This window comes from Bombina bombina, chromosome 4, assembly GCF_027579735.1.
Source record: "Bombina bombina isolate aBomBom1 chromosome 4, aBomBom1.pri, whole genome shotgun sequence".
Taxonomy (NCBI): Eukaryota; Metazoa; Chordata; class Amphibia; order Anura; family Bombinatoridae; genus Bombina; species Bombina bombina.
In genome coordinates this window covers 338,307,285-338,330,461 of record NC_069502.1, presented here as the reverse complement: position 1 = coordinate 338,330,461, position 23,177 = coordinate 338,307,285, and the positions used below count along the sequence as shown (strand labels likewise).

Below are 23,177 nucleotides of genomic sequence, written 5' to 3'. Positions count from 1 at the left end.
CTATCAAGATTAATACATGATAAAGATAAGGGCGGATTTGCTTTTCCTAACATCAAAAATTATAACTTGGCATGCCTGGCTAAAATAGCTATGGATTGGTTAACTGAAGCCAACGTTACAAACTATAAAACAGAAGAAGCAACAACTGCCCCGTATTCCCTTAAAGCTTTACTGCATATAAGCCGACCTAAAAGTATTAGAGATTGTACCTTAAAATATACAATCTTTAATGTTATTCTAGTGTGGAGTAAAGTCTGTAAGCATTTGGAGGTAAACCACATATTTTCTAAATATCTACCCATTAGGGGAAATCCTGACTTTGAAAGTGGGTATACCTCCCCAGTTTTCAGTGTATGGTCCGTTAATAACTTGAAATCACTCATACAGTTATTCGATCCAATAACTAAACACATTAGAACATTTGATGCATTGTCCAAAGAATTCAACTTAGATAAAATATATTTTTTTGCTTATCTACAAATTAGACATTTCATCTATAGTCAGAAATTTACTGAAGGAAAGGCATGGTCGCTGGGGCCGCTGGATATAATTAGCAATAGATATTGTATAGGTAATTATTAATTAACATATTTATACAGAACATTAGCACTTAAGGAAGCAGAAATCAAAGTTAATAAGCTCTATTCTTTATGGAGACGTGATATTCCAGGAATTAATTTGGAATTTTTCTAAAAAATGTTTTATCAGAATTACGAAACCAATATAGCGATACGAGAATCACATTATAAACTCCTGAACAGAGCATATGTCACGCCTAAAAGAATCTTAAAGTGGAACACCCAAAATTATATGGTCTGTCACAGATGTAACTTTCCATCAGCGGATCTATTTCACGTTTTTTATGCTTGCCCAAAAATCCAAAAATTATGGAAACAAATAAGAGTACTGGTTTAATAGTTTTTTGCCATCTAGGTTAATTTTTGAGCCAACACATATCTTTTTCTTGTTGGTACATGAGAAGGTACAGAATAAATCCCTGATCAACACTGCAATTTTATTAACAAGACAGTTGATTTGCAGAGCTTGTAAAGACCAGAAGGCCCCTAGCATAGCCTCCTTTGTACATAATATTAGATATCAAATGGTCCTGGATCAACATAATCCCCTAATATTTTAAGAGAATAAGTTGAAAATGTTTAAGGCAAAATGGGACAAAGTAATTCTTGATCAGCCAAGGGAAGTCCAACTGCAGCTTTTAGGCTATTTTCGTAAGTCACCTGTTTTTTTGCAATTGATACTAACGGATAAATACCCTATATACTGGAGACAGCATCTCTATTGATTTTTTTTTCTTTTCTCTCTTTCTCTCTTCTTTTCTTTTTCTTTTTCCCCTTTTATCCCTGCCTATGCTAAGATAGATATAGGTTAGAGGTTGTACAGAAATACGAAAAATGAAGGTATTAGATTCACTTGTTAATTTAAAAGGAAATCAACAAGTGCTATTTGCAATAGCGTCTATGATTGATGTATTATCTGAAATATGTTTGTACAATTATGAAACTGAATAAAAATGAAAAAAAAAAAGACATTCATTTCTCAATAACTGTATCTTTACATTACTGTCTAATATGTATTTTTATGGAATTTACTTTGCTACAAATATGTTATTTTCAGATCATGGAAGATCCTGAATATTTAAAGGCAAGCAAAGTCTGCAAGAATGATAAGCAATTTTGAAGGTGCTTCCTAGGATTATATGCACATTTGTGGGGGAAAAACATGCATCATTTGTTTAACTTGGTTTTGGGACAGAAAGATCTCTCAAGAGCTGGTGACTTATTTTCATTGGATGATTTTGAGATTGAAGACAGTTTATCTGAAGCTCTAGAACAAATTAGACAAATATCTTCTTCAGAGGTAAGTTAAAAACAAATAAACAAAAAACTACATATTAAAGCAAATTGTTTTTATTTAATTTATATCAAAGGGCACTTGTTCAGTCCATTAAAGGGACATACAAATTCAAAACAGAAAAAGGGACTGCAAAAGGATTAAACAAATTGCTAAAGTCAGCGATGCAATACTGGGAACTAGCTGAATGCATCTGACGAGCCAATAAAAAAGGCATATGTGTGTATCCATCAATCACCAGCTAGCTACTAATAGTTGATTAGTACATGGAAACTTTGTAAGAAATAATAAAAAAAATACTACATGCGAGTAGAAAAAACAGTCAGATGCTTTTCGGTTCACACCTTCTTCCGGGAAATTTATGTGATATGCTTAGAATTGCCATAGTGAGAACATATATCCTCCTAACTCCTTCATAACATCTCAGGCTATTGTGAAAACAATCATGTATAATCCAGTGTGTATTGAATACACCACACAGCTTTATTTATGAAGTTTAGAGGGAGAAAAGACATCAACAGCTAATCTTGCATGAAAAAATAGGATGCACCTTATGAGACAAATTAAGATGTACAGTTTCCTACTATAGTATGCTAATATTACATATCACTTATTGTCCAATGAGTGCATCCTGGTCCCCTATTAGAGGGGAAAAGACAGCAACAACTAATCTTGCCACTTATGAAACAAATGAAGATGTACTATTTCTTATATTCTACTATAGTATGCTAATATCACATGCTACTAATTGTCCAATGATTGCATCATAGTCCCTTGTTAAATACTGTTACCAGTCATGCAAGGAGGAAATCATTGTCCTAAAATATGACCACAGGGGAGACTTGTGAAAAAAAAAGAAAAAAAAAGGGGTGGGGAGGCGGAAGAACCATACACACACACACACACACACACACACACACACACTATGTGGCCAAAAATATGTGGACACCCCTACTAATTATTGAGCCCAGGTCTTTTAGCCCCACAAATTGCTTACAGGTGCACAAAAACCAACACATAGCCATGATATCTCTATAGACAAAAATTGGCAGTACAATGGGCCATACTGAAGAGCTCAATGACTTTAAACGAGGCACGGCCATAGGATGTTACCTTTGCCAAAAGTCAGATCATGAAACTTCTGCCCTATCAGATCTGCGCCAGTCAACTGTAAGTGCTGTTATTGTAAAATGGAGGCATCTGGGAGCAACAACAGCCCAGCCACAAAGTGGTAGACCACACAATCTCACAGAGTGGGGGGCCAAGTAGTGAATCCTGTATTGTATGCAGGGGAGATGGAAGAACCACCCACTGTGTTGTAGGAAATAGGCTTTAGCGCCATTCATTAATTATATCTGCTTCTGAATTGAAGCCTAGTGGGGTTCCTGCCCTCAAGGTCAAAATCCAGAAAGCTTCTCTACATGAGAGAAGAAAATTCATATCCCCACCTCTGATGGGTCGCTTAATCTGGTCTGTCACCAACCATACAAAACTATGCACCTGGTCAACATGTTTAACAATAAAATGGGCTGCCAAAGCCGAACACAGATTAGATCCACACCCTCGCCTCCCTTGTGGTCATACTTACGTATTGTAAATTACATTCCCGCAATTTACTATCCAAGTGATAAACTTTTTGAGTCACTTTGGATTGAAATTGCTTAGTAACCAAAGCATGTCCACATGTCTTGCAGTTAGATGTTCCACATCTATAATGTCCTTTACAAGAAAACTGCTCTGTTTTTTTGACTGGAATGGACCATGCTTGGAGACAGGCAATTGCCTATAGTCCTGTTACGTCTTGGTACAAATCGACATCCTCTCTTAACAACTGCATTCAATAAGTCATCTCCCAATAAAAAAAAATTTTTTTTGATGATCTTAAACAATCTCACTATTAGACATGTGCATGGCGAAAAAATTCGGTTCGGTTCGGATCGATTCGGAATTTTTCGAAGTTCGGTTCAAATTCGGAAAATTCTGAATCGATTAGTTTCGGATTCATTTCAGATTCATTCGGATTCGAAGAAATTCGGCTGGATTCGGTTCGATTTGGTTCGGAAATTCAGCATTTCGGTAAGTGTTAGGTGGGATTAGACTAGTATTATACTGTATATTAGGTGTTAACCTAACATACTGTACAATACTAGTGTAATCCAATGGCCATCCGAATTTACGAATCAATTTGAACTAATTTGGTTCGATTCAGAAAATTCGGCAGAATTTTAATTCGGAAATTCGGTTCGATCTGAATTGATGAATTTTCTGAATTTTCCGAATTTCCGAATCGAACCGAACCGAATCGCACATATCTACTCACTATTGTCTGCTGTAGCAAGTGCTGAAGGTTAACTTATTTATATCACTTTCATTCCCTCTTTTGGGTGGATTATCCTAGTAACAAAGACAATCTATATCTCGTACCTAGGAGAGGTGAACTTATCTAGGTATGCTTTTCAACTAAGAATTACAAGAGAACAAAGTAAATGTTATAATAGAACTAAATTGAAAAGTCACTTAAAATTGTTAAAATGTTCTGTCTGCAGTCCATTTAATTTGGACTTTTATAACCCTATAAAATTTGCCTTGATAAATTTCACATTCAAAACGGGTTGCTTTGTCTAACTTTTCTATGGAGTTTTAATCTATTAAAAGCTCAACAATTAGAAATAGTAAGGCTACCCCAATTACAAACTCAGAATAATAAAAAAAATATGTTTTTCCTATACTTGGGTTGAGTAAACTCACCCAAAAAAAGAAACATGTTTTTATGACGGTTTCTGTTCCTACATGGAAGCAAAATAAACATTGTTACGAAAGTATAATACAGATGCTTATCCATTTAATATTGCTAACATCTACTTAATGTGTTTTAATATGTAGCCATGTGCATTTGGATCATTTGTGATGATTCAAATACAGAAAAAGGCAGCCGCTTTTCAGTGCCAGATTCCTTCTTGCGAAAGTGCAACACACTAAGATCTATGCAAATCCAGAATCACTTTCACAAAAAGAAATCCTGCATTTGTATAATCACGAATGATCCGAATGCACATACCTATTAATACGTGTTTCTTAATCCATAATTAAAGACATGAGCAATAGTGATGTCGCGAACCTAAAATTTTGATTCGTGAACGGCGGACTCGAACTTCCACAACTGTTCGCGAACGGGCGAACCGGGCGAACCGCCATAGACTTCAATAGGCAGGCAAATTTTAAAACCCACAGGGACTCTTTCTGGCCACAATAGTGATGGAAAAGTTGTTTCAAGGGGACTAACACCTGGACTGTGGCATGCCGGAGGGGGATCCATGGCAAAACTCCCATGGAAAATTACATAGTTGATGCAGAGTCTGTTTTTAAGCCATAAAGGGCATAAATCACCTAACATTCCTAAATTGTTTGGAATAACGTGCTTTAAAACATCACGTATGATGTTCTATCGATCAGGTAGTGTAAGGGTTATGCACGCTTCCCAGTGACAGACCAAACTCGCACCGCAAACAACCGCAAACAGTCCATTTGCACAACCGCAAACTCCCCATTTGCACAAGGTTGGATACCAAGCTAGCCATGTCCCGTTCCTTGTCCTCACTGATGTCATTGAAGGTCTCTTCCTCCACCCAGCCACGTACAACACCAAGGGTCCCCGAAAGGTGACAACAAGCCCCCTGGGATGCCTGATGTGTTTGGTCTTCCACCTCCTCAAAGCCACCTTCTTCCTCTGACTCCTCTTCTTCAGACTCCTCTCTCTGCGTTGCCTCTCTCTGGGTTATTATAAGGTGTGTTAAGTAGTACTATTCCTATCAGTGTAATCCCTGTTACATCCCCTATCAGGGGATGTGTATATGGCATGGATTTTAGGAACCGGGAGATGGAAAAAGATGCTTGGTCGGTCCTCCTACTTCAAATTTGGGGCACTGCGCGTGCAATCTAATGTTCCACCAGATATGAGTGGTGTGTTAAGTAGTACTATTCTGATCAGTTTAATCCCTGTTACGTCCCCTATCAGGGGACGTGTATATGGCATGGATATGTATATGGCATGGCCGAAACACAAGTGGCTGTCAGATAACAGTCCAGCCACGAGATAGATAGATTTGATAGATATATAGACACATAGATTAGATAGATAGATCAATAGATGCAATAGATACATTTGATAGATATGATAGATAGATTTGATAGATAAATAGATAGATTTGATAGATAGATAATTTCCCAGACAGAGAATTACAAGACGTGCGGTCTGGGACCCATGGTAAGGTTCCCAGAGGCAGTTGCGGCGCCCGAGGCTCTGATTAGAACAGAGCACTCTGGAACGTATCTGCCCTCAGCCGAAATCAGAACATTCTTTAGCTTTCTGTCTGTCGGCCAAATGTCCATCTGCCAAATGTCCGTCTGCTAAATCTCCGCCTACCAAATGTCCTTCTGCATTTTGTCAGAGCACCGCGTGCAATCTACTGTGCCACCAGATATGAGTGATGTGTTAAGTAGTACTATTCTGATCAGTTTAATCCCTGTTACGTCCCCTATCAGGGGACGTGTATATGGCATGGATTTTAGGAACTGGGAGATGGAAAAAGATGCTTGGTCGGTCCTCCTACTTCAAATTTTGGGGCACTGCGCGTGCAATCTACTGTGCCACCAGATATGAGTGGTGTGTTAAGTAGTACTATTCTGATCAGTTTAATCCCTGTTACGTATATGGCATGGATATGTATATGGCATGGCCGAAACACAAGTGGCTGTCAGATAACAGTCCGGCCACGAGATAGATTTGATAGATAGATAGATACATAGATTAGATAGATAGATCAATAGATGCAATAGATACATTTGATAGATACGATAGATAGATAGATTTGATAGATAAATAGATAGATCATTTCCATGACAGAAAATTACAAAACGTGCGGTCTGAGACCCATGGTAAGGTTCCCAGAGGCAGTTGTGGCGCCCGAGGCTCTGATTAGAACAGAGCACTCTGGAATGTATCTGCCCTCTGCCAAAATCTGAACATTCTTTAGCTTTCTGTCTGTCGGCCAAATGTCCGTCTGCCAAATGTCCGTCTGCCAAATATCCTTCTGCATTTTGTCAGAGCACCGCGTGCAATCTACTGTGCCACCAGATATGAGTGGTGTGTTAACTAGTACTATTCTGATCAGTTTAATCCCTGTTACGTCCCCTATCAGGGGACGTGTATATGGCATGGATATGTATATGGCATGGCCGAAACACAAGTGGCTGTCAGATAACAGTCCGTGTTAAGTAGTACTATTCCTATCAGTTTAATCCCTGTTACGTTCCTTTTTTTTTGGTTTGGTTTTTGAAGCCACAGTGCAGCCCCAGAGGCCAGAAAAATTTGGCATGTACACATGGCTGAAAAATTAGGTAGCAGCGGCCAGAAAAATTGATCTTTGTTTCCCAGGCAGAAAGTGCCCTAAAACATTGCGGCTTGAACCCTAGTTGGTGGCGGATAAGTCACGCAAGTCATCCGGCATTCGAAGATAAAATACAGCAGCATGTGGACCATTTTTAGCCCAAGGCAGCTCATCTCATCAGGCCTTTTTTACTCGAATGTATCGCCCAATGTCAGTCCCTTCGGGAGCCATCCCTCATTCATCTTAATAAAGGTGAGGTAATCTAGACTTTTTTGACCTAGGCGACTTCTCTTCTCAATGACAATACCTCCTGCTGCACTGAAGGTCCTTTCTGACAGGACACTTGAAGCGGGGCAGGCCAGAAGTTCTATCACAAATTGGGATAGCTCAGGCCACAGGTCAAGCCTGCACACCCAGTATTCAAGGGGTTCATCGCTCCTCAGAGTGTCGAGATCTGCAGTTAAGGCGAGGTAGTCTGCTACCTGTCGGTCGAGTTGTTCTCTGAGGGTGGACCCCAAAGGGCTGTGGCGATGCATAGGACTTAAAAAGCTCTGCATGTCCTCCATCAACAACACGTCTGTAAAGCATCCTGTCCTTGCCGGCGTGGTCGTGGGAGTCGGAGGATTACTTTCACCTCTTCCCCTGTTAGATTCCCGTTGTGCTGTGACATCACCCTTATACGCTGTGTAAAGCTTACTTTTTAATTTATTTTGGAACTGCTGCATCCTTTCCAACTTGCGGTAATTCGGTAACATTTCAGGCACTTTATGCTTATACTGGGGGTCTAGTAGCGTGGACACCCAGTACAGGTCGTTCTCCTTCAGCTTTTTTATCCGAGGGTCCCTCAACAGGCACGACAGCATGAAAGACCCCATTTGCACAAGGTTGGATGCCGAGCTACTCATGTCCCGTTCCTCGTCCTCAGTGATCTCACTGAAGGTATCTTCTTCTCCCCAGCCACGTACAACACCACGAGTACCAGATAGGTGACAATGAGCACCCTGGTATGCCTGTTGTGGTTGGTCTTCCTCCTCCTCCTCAAAGCCACATTCCTCCTCTGACTCCTCTTCCTCACAATCCTCTTCCAGCGTTGCCACTGGTTCAGCAAGCGATGCTGATAAGGCTGTTTCTGGTGGTGATGGTGACCACAACTCTTCCTCTTCATGCTCATCTACGTCCTGATCCAGCACTCTTCGCAGGGCACGCTCCAGGAAGAAAACAAATGGTATGATGTCGCTGATGGTGCCTTCGGTGTGACTGACTAGGTTTGTCACCTCCTCAAAAGGATGCATGAGCCTACAGGCATTGCGCATGAGCGTCCAGTAACGTGGCAAAAAAATTCCCAGCTCCGCAGAGGCTGTCCTAGCACCCCAGTCATACAAATACTTTTTTAAAAAATTTTTATTTTGTTTTAAATGTACACTTACACTACTATTAAACAAGGTATGAGTGGTGGCACTTGGCAAGTGGGCACAGTATACGCAGTGAGCCTGACACAAAAAAGCAGACTGATGTTTCACAGTCAAAAAAGGTTTTTTTTTTAAATGTACACTTACACTACTATTAAACAAGATATGAGTGGTGGCACTGGGCAAGTGGGCACAGTATACGCTGAGAGCCAGTCACACACGCTGGCAGGCAGGCAACTGCAATTAGATTACACAAGCAGACTGATGTTTCACAGTCAAAAAAGTTTTTTTTTTTTAAATTTACACTACTGTTACACCAGATATGAGTGGTGGCACTGGGCAAGTCGGACTGGCACACACGCTGGCAGGCAGGCAACTGCAATTAGATTACACAAGCAGACTGATGTTTCACAGTCAAAAAAGTTTTTTTTTAAAATTTACACTACTGTTACACCAGATATGAGTGGTGGCACTGGGCAAGTGGGCCTGGCACACACGCTGGCAGGCAGGCAACTGCAATTAGATTACACAAGCAGACTGATGTTTCACAGTCAAAAAAGTTTTTTTTAAAAATTTACACTACTGTTACACCAGATATGAGTGGTGGCACTGGGCAAGTGGGCCTGGCACACACGCTGGCAGGCAGGCAACTGCAATTAGATTACACTAGCAGACTGATGTTTCACAGTCAAAAAAGTTTTTTTTTAAAATTTACACTACTGTTACACCAGATATGAGTGGTGGCACTGGGCAAGTGGGCCTGGCACACACGCTGGCAGGCAGGCAACTGCAATTAGATTACACAAGCAGACTGATGTTTCACAGTCAAAAAAGTTTTTTTTTTAAATTTACACTACTGTTACACCAGATATGAGTGGTGGCACTGGGCAAGTGGGCCTGGCACACACGCTGGCAGGCAGGCAACTGCAATTAGATTACACTAGCAGACTGATGTTTCACAGTCAAAAAAGTTTTTTTTTTTTAAATTTACACTACTGTTACACCAGATATGAGTGGTGGCACTGGGCAAGTGGGCCTGGCACACATGCTGGCAGGCAGGCAACTGCAATTACATTACACTAGCAGACTGATGTTTCACAGTCAAAAAAGTTTTTTTTTAATTTACACTACTGTTACACCAGATATGAGTGGTGGCACTGGGCAAGTGGCTTGGCAGGCAGGCAACTGCAATTAGAATACACAGGAAAAAAAAAACAGACTGATGTTCTAGCCCTAAAAAGGGCTTTTTGGGGTGCTGTCCTTACAGCAGAGATCAGATGAGTCCTTCAGGACTGTAGTGGACACTGAATACACTAGCCTAGCTATCAATTTCCCTATTAAATCAGCAGCAGCTACACTGTCCCTCCTCTCACTAAGAATGCAGCTTCCGAATGAATCTAAAATGGCTGCTGTCCAGGAGCTGGGAGGGTCTGGGAGGGAGGGTCTGCTGCTGATTGGCTGGAATGTGTCTGCAGACTGTGAGATACAGGGTCAAAGTTTACTCAATGATGACGAATAGGGGGCGGATCGAACATCGCATATGTTCGCCCGCCGTTGCAAACGCAAACAAGCTATGTTCACCGGGAACTATTCGCCGGCGAACAATTCGCAACATCACTAATGAGCAACTAAGACTTTAAAATTATTTTGGGGGTAATTTTATAATATTTTTAAGCTTCGAAATATGTAACACCAAAAGAAAAAATACATTCAGATGACAGAATTTCAGTTATGTACACATTTTGGGCTATATTACGAGTGGAGTGCTAACTGTAGCACTCAAGCCATATGGGGTATTTCTTGGCTCTTTGCGCACAACAGAAATAGCACGTATATTACAATTTTAAAAAGTAAACACGTTTAATTGATTGCAATAGAATTCAACGCACGTTGGGTTACACAAGATAAAAAAAGTTGCACAAAACCCATCAAAAATACATTTAACAGTACAGTTACACTCATATTAACACTGTCGGACATTTTTTTTTATTGCATTAAAAAGTTATAAGGGCTCAAAGATATGAGGCTATTTAACATAGAGATACATACATACACATGTCTAAATATGTGTGTATATCTATATGTTTGTTTGTATGTATGTACTTATGTATTGATGTATTTATATGTATGTACATACGTAATTATATGTATTTACATATGTATTTTTATGTGTATATATGTATTTACATACATATATACCATATAAACACATAAATACATGTTTGTATATATATATAGACATAAATATAAGTGCACCCTTTGCAGTCATGTAGCTAAAAACATGAAAAATCATATTTATGCAGTATTCATATTATAAATATTTCACACGCCAATGTTCTTTAGATAGGAAAATATGTTCAAAGTATTTTTAAATAGATATTCCTATATATAATTTTATATATATAAATATATATATATGCAGTATATATATTTGTATGTGTGTATGGATATAGATAAATATTTTGCCCCCAAAAATCTTCAAATATATAGAAATATTTATTTAAGAATAAATAGAACATATTCTTTTATGTGAAGAACACTGAAATATTCATAATTAATGTTGGGTTTAGTGCACTTGAAAAGCAGTCGGTAAGTGCGAAATTAAAGGTGTTTGTTATTTTTGCAGTTTTCGCACTTCATTGAAGTCCCTGGGAGAATATGTGAACGTGGTTGCAATATTTGAAGTTCAACTCTTTGCACGCGTCAGGTATTCGCTCAGGAGCAAACTTTTTACTTTCAACTTATAATACGAGGGCAACCCAACCCTCCATCTAGCGAAGTTAGCCCTTTATAAGTTACAATCGCCTAGATTATGAGTTTTGCGCTAAACAGGGTGCGAAACTAACACCAAAAAAGTTGCATTATTTCTCTCTCCATAGCGCTGCCATTACAAGTTACTGAAAAGCCTCTTTGTGCTGTGCGTTATGGTGCGTTAAGCTCCATACCACACAAAATCCAAGGGCTGATTTTGACGCTTTCCCCCATAGACATCAATGGGGAGAGAGTGTTAGAAAAAACACATGAAGTTCTGAATGAAAAATCTCCGTAACGCAACCCCATTGATGTCTATGGGGAAAAAAAAAGTTACGTTTAAATCTAACACCCTAACATAAACCCCAAGTCTAAACACCCCTAATTCGCCAACACTAATAAAAGCTATAACCCCTAATCCTTCGCTCCCTGACATCGCCGCCACTAAATAAAATGATTAACCCTTAAACCTCCACTCCCCGACATCGCAGCCACTAAATTAAATGATTAACCCATAAACCTTTGTCCTCCTATATCGCTGCTAATAAATAAACCTATTAACCCATAAACCTCTGGGCCCCCAAATCGCTGCTATTAAATAAACCTATTAACCCCTAAACCTCCAGCCCCCCACATCGCCAACACTAAATAAACCTATTAACCCCTAAACCTCCAGCCCCCCACATCGCCAACACTAAATAAACCTATTAACCCCTAAACCGCCAGCCCCCCACATCGCAAAACACTAAATTAAACTAAACCTGACACCCCCCTAGCTTTAAATTAAAACTATATTAAACATTAAACTATAAATTAACCTAACATAACTATTCTAATAAAATAAAAAAAACTACTAATTAAAAACCTAAATTACAAATTTAAAAAAAAACTAACACTACGAAAAAAATTTAAAAAATCTAAAATTACAAAAAATAATAAATACTAAATTACGAAAAATAAAAAACACAGCTTACAAAAAAATAATAAACGAAATTATCAAAAATAAAAACAATTACACTTAATCTATTAGCCCTATAAAAAGGATGGGATCAGCTTCCAGGATAGCTCCGCTCTGCGCCGCTAGGATGAATATAGAAGACGCCCCCGCAATGGATAAAGGTGTAGCTTCCTGGATGAAGACTTCTCGCCGCTTGGATGGAGATGGATGTCTGGACTTCAGGAACCGTGAGTAGATATTCTAAGGTAAGTGTTATTTTTTTTTTTTTAGTTTGGGTGGGTTTTGAATGCCCTTTTAAGGGCAGTGTAAAAGAGCTGAATGCCCGTTTAAGTGCAAAGCCCATACAAATGCCCCTTTAGGGGCAATGGGTAGTTTAAGATTTTTTAGAGTTAGGTTTTTTATTTTGGGGGGTTGGTTGGGTGGTGCATTTTACTGTTGGGGGGACTTTTTATTTTTACAGTTAAAGAGCTGTTTAACTTAAGGCAATGCCCTACAAAAGGCCCTTTTAAGGGCTATTGGTAGTTTATTGTAGGTTAGGGGGTGTTTTTATTTTGGGGGGCTTTTTTATTTTTATAGGGCTATTAGAGTCGGTGTAATTGTTTTTATTTTTGATAATTTTGTTTATTATTCTTTGCAAGCTTAGAGTTTTTTATTTTTCGTATCTTAGTGTTTATTATTTTTTATAATTTTAGATTTTTTATTTTTTTTCCTAGTGTTAGGTTTTACTAAATTTGTAATTTCGGTTTTTAATTGGTAGTTTTTTTAAATGTTATTAGAATAGTTATGTTAGGTTAATTTATAGTTGAATGTTAGGTTTATTTTTATTTCACAGGTAAGTTTTTATTTATTTAAATATAGTTTTATTGTAATTTTAATTTAAAGTTAGGGGGTGTTAGGTTTAGGGGTTAATAGTTTAATTTAGTGTTTTGCAAAGTGGGGGGGGGGCGGCGATCTAGGGGTTAATAGGTTTAGTTGGTTAATACTTTATTATAGTGTTGGCGATGTGGGGGGACGGCAGTTTATGGGTTAATAGGTTTTTTATGTTTCAGCGTTGACGGGGAGCGGCGGATTAGGGGTTAATAACTTTTATTAGTGTCAGCGACATTGGGGAGCGACGAATTAGGGGTTAATATATTTAAATAGTGTTGGCGATGTGGATGGCGGCAGATTAGGGGTTAATAACTTTTTTAATAGTCGTGATGTGGGTGGGTGGCAGATTAGAGGTTAATAAGTTTTAAATAGTGTTTGCGATGGGGAAAGGTAGCGGTTTAGGGGTTAATAAGTATTTTATAGGTGTTATTGTACTTTGTAACACTTTAGTTATGAGTTTTATAAAATATTTTTATTTCACAAAACCCATAACTACTGGTCTCAGATGGCGGTATGGCTTGTGTCTGTATAAGCTGTAACGCAAGCATTTTAGCCAGACCGCACAACCTGTAATACCAGCACTATGAAAATCCCACTCAAAAACGTAATTTTGTGAGCGCAGAATGGACGTTGCGTTACAGTCTAAAATGCTTGCGGTATAGCTATACCGCCTCAACTTGTAATATGCGTTCCTGGCCATTCCAGTGTAATGGCCAATTTTTCAGCGTTAAAAGCCGTAACCCACCGTAATGAAAAACTCGTAATCTAGCCGAATGTGATTTGAGCGATATTAGTAACTTTTTTTTATAATGCACAAGGAAATAATTGGGTTATCAATATGTTAACTGAGCATGTTCCTAAACATTGCAAAAAGTAGTGAGAACTTTCAAGGTATGATCTTAAAAAAGTCAGGGCAACATTGTTCACATACAAAAGGCCAAAAAAAAAAAAGAAGGCCATGAACTGCTGTTCTGCTGTCAAATTATTTCAATACAAAGAATTGCTGGAGTTTAAAAGGAGCAGTCTAAAAACACAAGAAAGAGTATTCTAATACATTTTAATGTTAAAAAACAAACAAAAATCGCTTATGACAGCTTTTCTAATAGGTGAGATATTTAGATAGTTTAACCACTAGAGGGCAACAACGATTCATTGAAAAGTAATTATTGCAAAGAAATGAATGTTCTTTTTAATTCAAACTTTAAAATCAGCTATACATTATCTGTAACAACTATACATTATCTGTAACAACTATACATTATCTGTAACAACTATACATTATCTGTAACAGCTATACATTATCTGTAACAGCTATACATTATCTGTAACAACTATACATTATCTGTAACAGCTATACATTATCTGTAACAACTATACATTATCTGTAACAGCTATACATTATCTGTAACAACTATACATTATCTGTAACAACTATACATTATCTGTAACAGCTATACATTATCTGTAACAACTATACATTATCTGTAACAACTATACATTATCTGTAACAACTATACATTATCTGTAACAGCTATACATTATCTGTAACAACTATACATTATCTGTAACAGCTATACATTATCTGTAACAACTATACATTATCTGTAACAACTATACATTATCTGTAACAACTATACATTATCTGTAACAACTATACATTATCTGTAACAACTATACATTATCTGTAACAACTATACATTATCTGTAACAGCTATACATTATCTGTAACAACTATACATTATCTGTAACAACTATACATTATCTGTAACAACTATACATTATCTGTAACTTTTGTTACCATAGCCCCCTCTCCAGTAAAATTGTTACATTTTGCTACATCTGTGAAGCGTGAAGGGGTGACAAAAGATTTTAAGAGTGTTACTGCTTACTGACCTATATTTGTAGCGTAGTAAAATCTTTCAATATTTGTGAACAAAATTAATTACCTGTAATGTATTTATTGTATCTCCTCATTTTTTATTATCAAGCCAGATTTTAACTGCATATTATATGTTACTTTTGATAGGCATTTTTTTTATAGCAATGGCTTTGATTGCTACAGTTATTGCTGTCTGCTATTCATTGAAATTAAATTACAGACTTGATTTTCCACACAGTAATCACAGTTACATACATCCTGCTATTAAATACAGCCTTTCCCCCCCCCCATATACTAAACACACAGACATACATCCTGCTATTAAATACAGCCTTTCCCCCCCCCCATATACTAAACACACAGACATACATCCTGCTATTAAATACAGCCTTTCCCCCCCCCCATATACTAAACACACAGACATACATCCTGCTATTAAATACAGCCTTTCCCCCCCCCCCCATATACTAAACACACAGACATACATCCTGCTATTAAATACAGCCTTTCCCCCCCCCATATACTAAACACACAGACATACATCCTGCTATTAAATACAGCCTTTCCCCCCCCATATACTAAACACACAGACATACATCCTGCTATTAAATACAGCCTTTCCCCCCCCCCATATACTAAACACACAGACATACATCCTGCTATTAAATACAGCCTTTCCCCCCCCCATATACTAAACACACAGACATACATCCTGCTATTAAATACAGCCTTCCCCCCCCCATATACTAAACACACAGACATACATCCTGCTATTAAATACAGCCTTTCCCCCCCCCATATACTAAACACACAGACATACATCCTGCTATTAAATACAGCCTTTCCCCCCCCCCCATATACTAAACACACAGACATACATCCTGCTATTAAATACAGCCTTTCCCCCCCCCCATATACTAAACAAACAGACATACATCCTGCTATTAAATACAGCCTTTCCCCCCCCCCCATATACTAAACACACAGACATACATCCTGCTATTAAATACAGCCTTTCCCCCCCCCCCATATACTAAACACACAGACATACATCCTGCTATTAAATACAGCCTTTCCCCCCCCCCATATACTAAACACACAGACATACATCCTGCTATTAAATACAGCCTTTCCCCCCCCCCCATATACTAAACACACAGACATACATCCTGCTATTAAATACAGCCTTTTTTCCCCCCATATACTAAACACACAGACATACATCCTGCTACTGCATACATTAGAGTATTCATACTTTAACCAATACGAGTGCCTCTTTGATAATGAGATTGCGGTGAGTGTGGAGAGGAAGTGGTTAGTTTATGTGGTGGTATGAATGAGTATGAATCAGGACATGAGTGAGAGAGAAAGAAGAGAGTAGAATAAAACACTACACTAAAGAATATGATGCCAGAGTCAGTTATACCTGAGACCATAGAACCAAGGAGGGTTGATCTTTGAGGGAGTTCACATTACTGACGAGATGTCAGAGCTTTCGCTTATTGATCCCTTAGTGAGAGTGTGTGTAGAGCTGCAGAAGGGATTAGTCACAAATTGAGTGTTTTTGATCAATATGCCAACCCATATATGTATGGGCATCCAGAGGGGGGGGGCAAGGGGGTGCTTCCTCTCCCCTTGAATTTTGCTCCAGTAAAAAGTCAAGCACATAGCTTGATTAAAACGAAGTCTTCAATTTTGCTTTTAATCTGTCTGTGTGCTTGTAAGAGAGTGTCTGACTTTGTGTTGTGCAGCTCAGGGAACGATTGTTATTTTTGGTGGCATCACTGAAGATTAGAGCAGCAGCTAGCAATACACTTTACCCCCTACGCTGCTCTACTTTTATAACAATAAATGGTAAAGTCCTGCAGGGTATAACACGTGTGTGTAGGGAAACGTAATGTACTATACAGAGGCACTATAAAAACCATATGCAGCAAATATGACAACGTCCACTACAGCTATGAGAAGTGATGTCTGTTTGCTGGTTGCAAGTAACCCCTTACTGACTTAAATACACAACATAAAAGTATAATATTTGTACTGTATGCTTTGCAAAACTAAAATGTGCATGGCATGGGTGATATTTGAAATAGAATCATTTTTGCAATATATTTCCGTTAGCAAAAATGCTTCTAGAAAAAGTTATTACTGATTTTCAGCAGCATACGCACATATCCTGTGTGGGTCAATGCACCAATATTCAAACACTATGCATGCGCAGAGAGGTGGTGTGCATTGCTTCTGTTCTAAAGATATAATTTGTGTCATTCTAGCCACCAGTGCTGACTCTCTGAGAAGGTGTGGTGTTTAAATACTGATGCACGAGGCCTCACAGAATATGTGCGTGTGCAGCAGAAAAACAGTGATAGCTTTTATTAGAAGCATTTTTGCTAATGGAAGTATATTGCAAAAATGCTTCTATTTCACATTGGAATACACCCATGCAGATTTAATTTTTGACCTTTCCATCCCTTTAATTTTAAAGCTTATATCTAGATCCTGCACTGGCTTTGTTTTAAACCAGGGTAGTTTTCTATATAAATACTTTTCTATGGCCTTCTTTCCATTGAGGTGGTAAAGTTTTGGAAACTTTGGATAAAAACATTTATCTCCATTAAACTCTATGGGAAATTGTTTACAAGTGGCTTGTTTACCCTTATTTGAATACCTATACTTATATAGGTACTTAAAGTTTCTGGACTTAAAGGGACAGTCTACTCCAGAAAGTTTATTGTTTATAAAGATAGATGCATAACCAGCACTGTTATATTAATATACTTGTTACCTCCGTGATTACATTGTATCTAAGCAGACTGCCCCCTTATTTCAGTTCTTTTGACAGACTTGTATGTTAGTCAATCAGTGCTGACTCCTAAATAACTCCACATGAGTGAGCACAATGTTATCTGTATGGCACACATGAACTAGCACTGTCTAACTGTAAAAAACTGAAAATACACTGAGATAAGAGGTGCTTTTTAACAGTCTAGACAATAGTTTGAGACTACATAGGTTTAACTTTCAGCAAAGAAGACCAAAAGAACAATGCAAATTTGATGATAAAAGTAAATTAGAAAGTTGATTAAAATTGCATGCCTTATCTAAAAAAAATTACACTCCTGTTGCGGTGTAGAAGAGATAACTATTAAAATTACCATTTTCCATTGTTCTCTCCAAGTATTGGGCTTTGGTTTACAAACAGATGTAAGATAAGGAAGCAAGTATGTGTAAATATAAAAATACTGTGCACATTTTGTTCATGGAAGTAAATTGGAAAGTTGTTTAACAATTTATGCTCTATCTGAATCATGAAAGTTTAATTTTGACTTGAGTGCAGATAAATTAACAAGAAAATTATTTTACTCTTTTAACAGCATCTAACTTGTCACTGATAGTATATGACTTTTGCACACGTTTTGGTACCGGTTTGGACTCCATTTTGGGGTATAGGTACTGTTTTACCTATGTAATTCAATCTGGGCAGAGCAGAGCAGATTAAATATACCGGTATATTTTTTATTTAAGATAATACCTGATTTTCACCCCACCTAGGATCAATGCTATGTTTTCATTATTTGGAATCCAGCCGGTAACTTGCAACTCCAAGCAAAGCTATACTTATACGTATTTTATTGGAACATCTGAGCTGCCTGCAGGGGATTGGTTGGAGGAATTTGATTGACATAGAGCACACCAATACAGTGAAGATCCTGACTGGATGTAGGCTATGGAGCTTGAGTGTAAGGCTCAGGCATAGGGAAGGCTGCCGCATTGATTTACAGAGCTTTTTGGGCAGACTGTGTCCCTGTGTGACTCGAGTCGTCAGGATACATAACAGGTTTGTGTTAGTAAAATGCTTCACAGTTTGTACGGTAGGTAGTAGAAAAGATGTTCAGGGGCACCAGGCTTAATCTATAAAACTTTGATTTATTGGTAAAGTACGGTACAATTTAAAACCAGCAAACTAGCGATAAAATGCAATAAATGCAAATAAACAAACAAAGTGTGCCAGACAGGAGGGTGAATGGCAGACCCGCTAACATGTTTCTGCATCAAAGTTTTATGGATGAAGCCTGGTGCCCCTGAACATCTTTTCTACTACCGGTACCTAGATTGCTAAGGGGAAGGAGAGCACAGGCGTATATATGGCGTATATATTAGGATCCGTCCCAGGGGAGCCATTAGCATTTGAGAGTGCAGGGCAGGTGACCGGAAAGAATCGAGTGGGTGTGACGTCATCTGGGGACGCGGGAGGTTGATGTAGGGAGAGGAAGCACACTGTAATAGGACAGACAAGCTCAAGGAGTGAGTCCGGGGCGAGACATCGTATATGCTGCCTTCTCCTCCTTAAGATGACATTGCACAGATTAAAAAGACCGGTAAGCCCTTTTTGCCCGTCTTGGCCGCTCAGATAATGTTTAACCCCATATAACCGCCCACCTAAAATAAGCGCCCATGGGTGGCTTATCGGGTGGGCGGGTTTCCGGAAAACCCCGGTACTATACATTCCTAAGTTCTTCACATAGAAGAAAATGTTATTTTTAATTTATATATATGATTTTTTAAACATATTTCTATACCTTTATTTATATGAATATATACTATACTATACTATACTATATATATATATATATATATATATATATATATATAGACAACTGTAAAGAACTTGATCCCAGGCGAGGTATTTAAAAGCACAAAAAGTCTTTATTAGATTCCACTTGTGGTAAAAGCATAAGGAGGTACCAAAACACATAAAAAGAATATTCACACGAAAGCATAGGCTAACATGTTTCGGCCTGATGCCGTAGTCGTAGCTGGAGTAATGCAAGCGTGTGAAGCATTTAAAGGGACATCTGTTCAATGATAGGTCAAATAGAAACCAATCATGAACCTTCATTTTAAGTGTGTGTGAATTCAGACATTTAACCCGTTAGTTGACAAAAAGATACATAGAAAACTTTGCACATCGTTTTTTCATAAATACAAAAATGCATACTTAAATTATAGACATTTTAGCCTGAAGGACAATTACATGAGTAATGTACATAAACTTTTAAACTTAAGATCTATATGATACTTAGTAATTATGTATCGAGTTAATAAATAAATAAATAAATCAAGTCAAAGGGAGCAATGCAAAAGAAGCAATACTATTGCTGATACATATATATATGGTCAAACTGGTACAATTACGAGTCTATACAACATGATAAAATGATCAAAATTCTGCATATGGAATGGAATATCGTAAGCATGGAAATAATAATAATAAATAAATTGAAAAGGCTCAATTCCGTATAGAGCTAAAATAAAACTTTTCCTTTATTAAAATATCCAATGCTTATGTTGATAACCACCCTCAATCTCTGTATGCAGCGCAGTGTTCATACACACTGTTAAACCGGTTTTCACAGTTAAATAAGTGGGGGTAAACAGATAAATAAATGAAATGTCAATCAATACAAAACAACTCTCTTATTTTGGTTGGTATCAATAAACAGTAATAATGAAAATATACTAGAATGGAAGGACGTTAGTGTAGATTACAGCATAATAATAATAGTCATATGTGGCTGTACGTGTATACACTAGTGAAAAATGAGTATAACACATTTTAGTATTTGTATTTTGAAATTTGTAGTTGTATTTGGTATTGAATATTGACTGAATATACAATCAGCCCAAAGGTGGACACAGATATGATAAACCTGATCTATTTCCAATAATTGATTAAGTCATATTCTGAGTTGAGGCCCTTGGGCACGCGTGTTTGCAATCTAAAGATCCAAAACATTTCGCGTTTCCCCAAAGCCTCATCTCTATTACCACCTCTAGGGGGGTGTTTAACCCATTCAATGGCTTGCCATCTTAATGTCCCTTAAATGCTTCACACGCTTGCATTACTCCAGCTACGACTACGGCATCAGGCCGAAACATGTTAGCCTATGCTTTCGTGTGAATATTCTTTTTATGTGTTTTGGTACCTCCTTATGCTTTTACCACAAGTGGAATCTAATAAAGACTTTTTGTGCTTTTAAATACCTCGCCTGGGATCAAGTTCTTTACCGTTGTCTAAATTTGCACCAGGATTTCCTAGTGCGAGGAGAAGCTCGCAGATTTAGCACCACCTGTTGACACGCTGGATTCACCTATGCTGTTGCCTGGTTACGACAGCAATCAAGTCGATTGGCCGTGACAAGGTCACGTGAGAGGACACTCCTCCCGGCACCACAGCGGAACGCCGTATTTGAACAAACAGAGAGCCAAAGGATTTCGGAGATCACGGTGGTTGTTCCAGACGCTGGAGGCACTAGGAGAGCGGTGAGTGGGCACAGCATATCGCTGTAATTGGGCATAGATTGCTCTAGGAGGTCCCACTAAGCACCGCTAGTGTCAGTAACACCGGGGATAGAGTCCGCCTCTGTTTGTTTGTTTGCATCATTGCTGTTTGATACTGCATTACCAAGTGAACTATCACATATCACAGGAAGGAGATACATATCACGCTGAATCTTGCTTACAGTTTTACACCCTTTTGTGCAGTTTATTGAACTTCTTTCCTTTGATTATATATATATATATATATATATATATATATATATATATATATACTTTTTTTCTAAGTAAAGAACATTGGAATTGAAAGTATTTATATTCAAAAACATTAAAACACATTAAAAATGATTGAAAAATATATTTCTTTTCTAAGATATGGTGAGTCCACGGAATCATCAATTACTAGTGGGAATATCACCCCTGGCCAGCAGGAGGAGGCGAAGAGCACCACAGCAAAGCTGCTATATATGTCCCTTCCCTTACCCATAACCCCCAGTCATTCTCTTTGCCTCTGTTCATGGAGGAGGTGAAGTTTTTGGTGTCTGAAGAAGATTGGATTTCTTTTACTTCAAGCAAGATTGTATTATTTTGAAAGCAGAGTAGGTTTGCTCTGATCTTTCCTGTCAAGTCTGGGTCTAGCCGTACTCCACATTAGTCTCTTTAGTAGGGCAGTGGTGGCTTTAAAGCAGTTAGGAACTTGTAAGTTGTGCCTTTCTGTGTTTTCCTAACATGTTGCTGCCCTAAGTGTAGAAAGCCAGAGTAAGTTTACTCTGTCTTTTCTTGTTTCCACAGGTCCCTGTGAGGAGTGGCATCCTCTCATACCGGGTGAGCTGGCCTCCTGCCGGACAGCTGAATGTGCAGGTAAGTGCCTTTTATCTTCTGGGGCTAGGAAGCTGGCACTGCAGGGGCTTAGGCCTCTCTGTATTTTATTTGGGACAAGAGATCCTGAATAAGGACATTTTCTGGCAGTGAGCAGGCACTTTTGTTGTGATTGGGGAGATGTAGGGTTAATCTACTTCAGGATGGAAGGGGTTAATCCTAATTTGGGGCTCAGACTTATTTATATTCTAATCTGGGTATTTAATGAGGAGAACAAAATATTGTTGTAAATACATTTTTATGTTCTGTGGAATTAGTAATTCTAATGGGGAAGAGCGATCTTTCTGACACTTTTGTTTTTGATCAGGGAGAAAGTAGAGCGGCGCTGGGTTTTTTTTTGTTAGTTTTTAGTTAAAAGGGAGAAGTGAATCCAGAAATGAGATGTTGAACTAGTTGCGAGTATTGTATTCTTTATGGTCGGATAAATCGTTATGTATGCACGCTTCATCTTCATGCCGTTTTTTTGTTCCTGCCTCCTTCTTCTCTGAGACGGAGCGACGCCATTTTAGGCTATTGGGGATCCAGCCTGTAGCCCCGCCTTGCTCTCTGGTTGAGTATTGGAGCGGGGCTTTTATGGTGCCAGTTTGTTATTTTTTTTTTTTATTTAGATGCCTCATTAGACTAATACTTAAATGCCTCACTAAACAAAATCTTTATTTGATTGCACAAATAGTATGTTCATATTTTAAATCCCTTATTAAAGCTACATGCACTGTTTTGATAATTATCAGTATTATTTTATTTCGTCTTTATTTAAGACTCAATCTGGGACAATATGTTCTTGACGGAGCAGGGATCTGTTCTTAAGTATAAATTAATTTGAATTTTTCTAT

At 38.2% G+C, this 23,177-nt stretch overlaps 1 protein-coding gene across 1 annotated transcript in view; it reads left to right on the top strand.

Annotated features, from left to right (window-relative positions):
* The first annotated feature begins 1,740 nt into the window (after window positions 1-1,740).
* The window catches only part of VEPH1 (ventricular zone expressed PH domain containing 1), a 971,752-nt gene continuing 950,315 nt past the window's right edge, over window positions 1,741-23,177 (top strand). The window contains exon 1 of the mRNA XM_053711791.1: window positions 1,741-1,878. Within this exon, the coding sequence (XP_053567766.1) occupies window positions 1,741-1,878 (138 nt within the window). The remainder of the gene's footprint in view (window positions 1,879-23,177) is intronic.